The following is a 2,094-nucleotide window of genomic DNA, read 5'->3' on the forward strand; positions in this document are numbered from 1 at the left end:
TTATTATAACTCATCCATCTTCATTTGTCTCCACAGATTCGCTTCCAGTCTGGGCCATAGTTCTACTGGTTCTACTGGTTCTGGCTCTGGTTCTGGCTGCTGCTGCAGGAGTTTCTGTTTATTTCTGGTTCCGCTGGAAACCAGGTGAGTCTCTAGAGCTGCATTACCCATAATGCCTTTGGTCAGTGTCTGCTCTCCTCCACAGCAGCTCCCGGTGCATTGTGGGTCAGCAGCTCCCAGTGCATTGTGGGTCAGCAGCTCCCGGTGCATTGTGGGCCAGCAGCTCCCGGTGCATTGTGGGTCAGCAGCTCCTGGTGCATTGTTGGTCAGCAGCTCCTGGTGCATTGTGGGTCAGCAGCTCCCGGTGCATTGTGGGTCAGCAGCTTCCTGTCTCTCTGTCAGCTTGAGGACAAACAGAACCTAAAGAGTCGGTGAGGATGGAGCAGAGCTTGGTGGGTTGCTGCCAGGCAGCAGCTGGTTCCACTTCATCACCAGATCAGGGGACATGGACACATGTCTCTGTCCTCCAGGAGACAGAGAGACAGGGAGGAAACAGTCATGAGACCATCAGAGCTGCTGCTGTCTGTCCAACTCATCTTGTCCTCTGTTGTCTCTCAGTCCTAGAAAAGGTGGAGGTGGAACCATGGGAGGAGTCTGTCCTGCTGCCCTTTAAGGTCCCACATCGCCTGTGGTTCTGTAAATACAGAATCCTTCTGTCTGTGGCTAAAGTGGAGTGGAGGAATGTTAGAGACAACAGGAAGGTCCATGTGTATCAGAACGGTTCTGATCAGCCTGGAGAACAGGACGAGTTCTACAGAACCAGAACCAGGATGGATGAAAACCTGCTGAAGACTGGAGACCTCAGTCTGACTCTGTTATGGCCGAGTGATGGAGACGGTGGGATCTACAGCTGCAGAGTCTACAGCAGGAAGGGAGACGTCCTGATGGAGAAACAAGTCTGGCTAAAGGTCAAAGGTCAGTGGTTTAAATGTATGTTTAGAGGCCAAGCAGAGGAACTGTTTGGATCAGAACCAGTTCCATCTTTTCTTTCTGAACTAGATTGGTTCTGGTTCTGGTTGGTTTTTATTTACTAGTTGACATTGACATGTAGCTGGTTCTGATTCAGAACCATTTACCCCCTGACCTCTATCAGAACCCTGAATCCTTCCAGAACCCATCAGAACCGGGCCTCAGAGGTCCAGAACCTCCTGGTCCAGTAGCTCCATCAACCCGTCCAGAACTCAGAAGCTTCATGTCCATGTGGACTGAAGGACGTCCTGATGTGGGACAGAACCAGAACCCTGACAGAACCGGCCTCAGTCCAACTGGACCTTCTGTCTCCAACAGAGGACAGGAAGTTCTGAGGTTCTGCTTCCTGTCCTCTGATTGGTCCACACTGAAGAGACGGAGCAGCCTGTCCTCTGCTGGTCTCCATGGAGACGTGTCCTCGTCTTTCTGCCAGTCTGAGTCCAACTGGAGACAAATGATGGACAGAACCAGCTGGACACAGAGTCCAACAGCTGCTGGGGACAGTCTGCAGCTTCCTGCTGTCCTCACTGAGGACATTCTGTCCACCTGCTGCTGGTTGGACACAGCAGAGACAACAGTGTCTCTGTTCAGTGGAGACATGGGACACATTTCAGATGGAACCAGTCCAACATGTTGGACCTTCATCCAGTCAGAGGACATGTCCTCAGAGCTGCTGCTGTCTGTCCAACTCATCTTGTCCTCTGTTGTCTCTCAGTCCATCAGGTGGAGGTGGAATCAGTGGTGGAGTCTGTCCTGCTGCCCTGGACAATCACAGAGGATCTGGATGGAGACGTTAGAGTGGAGTGGAGGGACAGCAGAGACAAGAAGGTCCATGTGTATCAGAACGGTTCTGATCAGCCTGAAGAACAGGACCAGCGCTACAGAACCAGAACCAAGATGGATGAAAACCTGCTGAAGAATAAAGACCTCAGTCTGACTCTGAGACGACCGACTGATGGAGATGGAGGGATCTTCACCTGCAGAGTCTACAACAGGAAGGGAGACGTCCTGATGAAGAAACAAGTTCAGCTGGAGGTCAAAGGTCAGTGGTTTAAATTTATTTTT

General features: G+C 51.4%; 1 protein-coding gene across 1 annotated transcript; it reads left to right on the forward strand.

Annotated features, from left to right (window-relative positions):
• Window positions 1–14: 14 nt before the first annotated feature.
• LOC106944182 (uncharacterized) lies at window positions 15–2,088 on the forward strand (the record flags this gene model as incomplete). Its single annotated transcript, XM_015027402.1, has 3 exons — window positions 15–144; window positions 619–975; window positions 1,745–2,088. Coding segments are annotated over 3 exons (831 nt in total), but the record flags the coding sequence as incomplete, so codon positions are not given.
• Window positions 2,089–2,094: the final 6 nt, after the last annotated feature.

The sequence above is a fragment of the Poecilia latipinna genome, unplaced genomic scaffold (assembly GCF_001443285.1).
Source record: "Poecilia latipinna isolate Pla-1442-1.1 unplaced genomic scaffold, P_latipinna-1.0 Scaffold7263, whole genome shotgun sequence".
In the NCBI taxonomy this organism is placed as follows: Eukaryota; Metazoa; Chordata; class Actinopteri; order Cyprinodontiformes; family Poeciliidae; genus Poecilia; species Poecilia latipinna.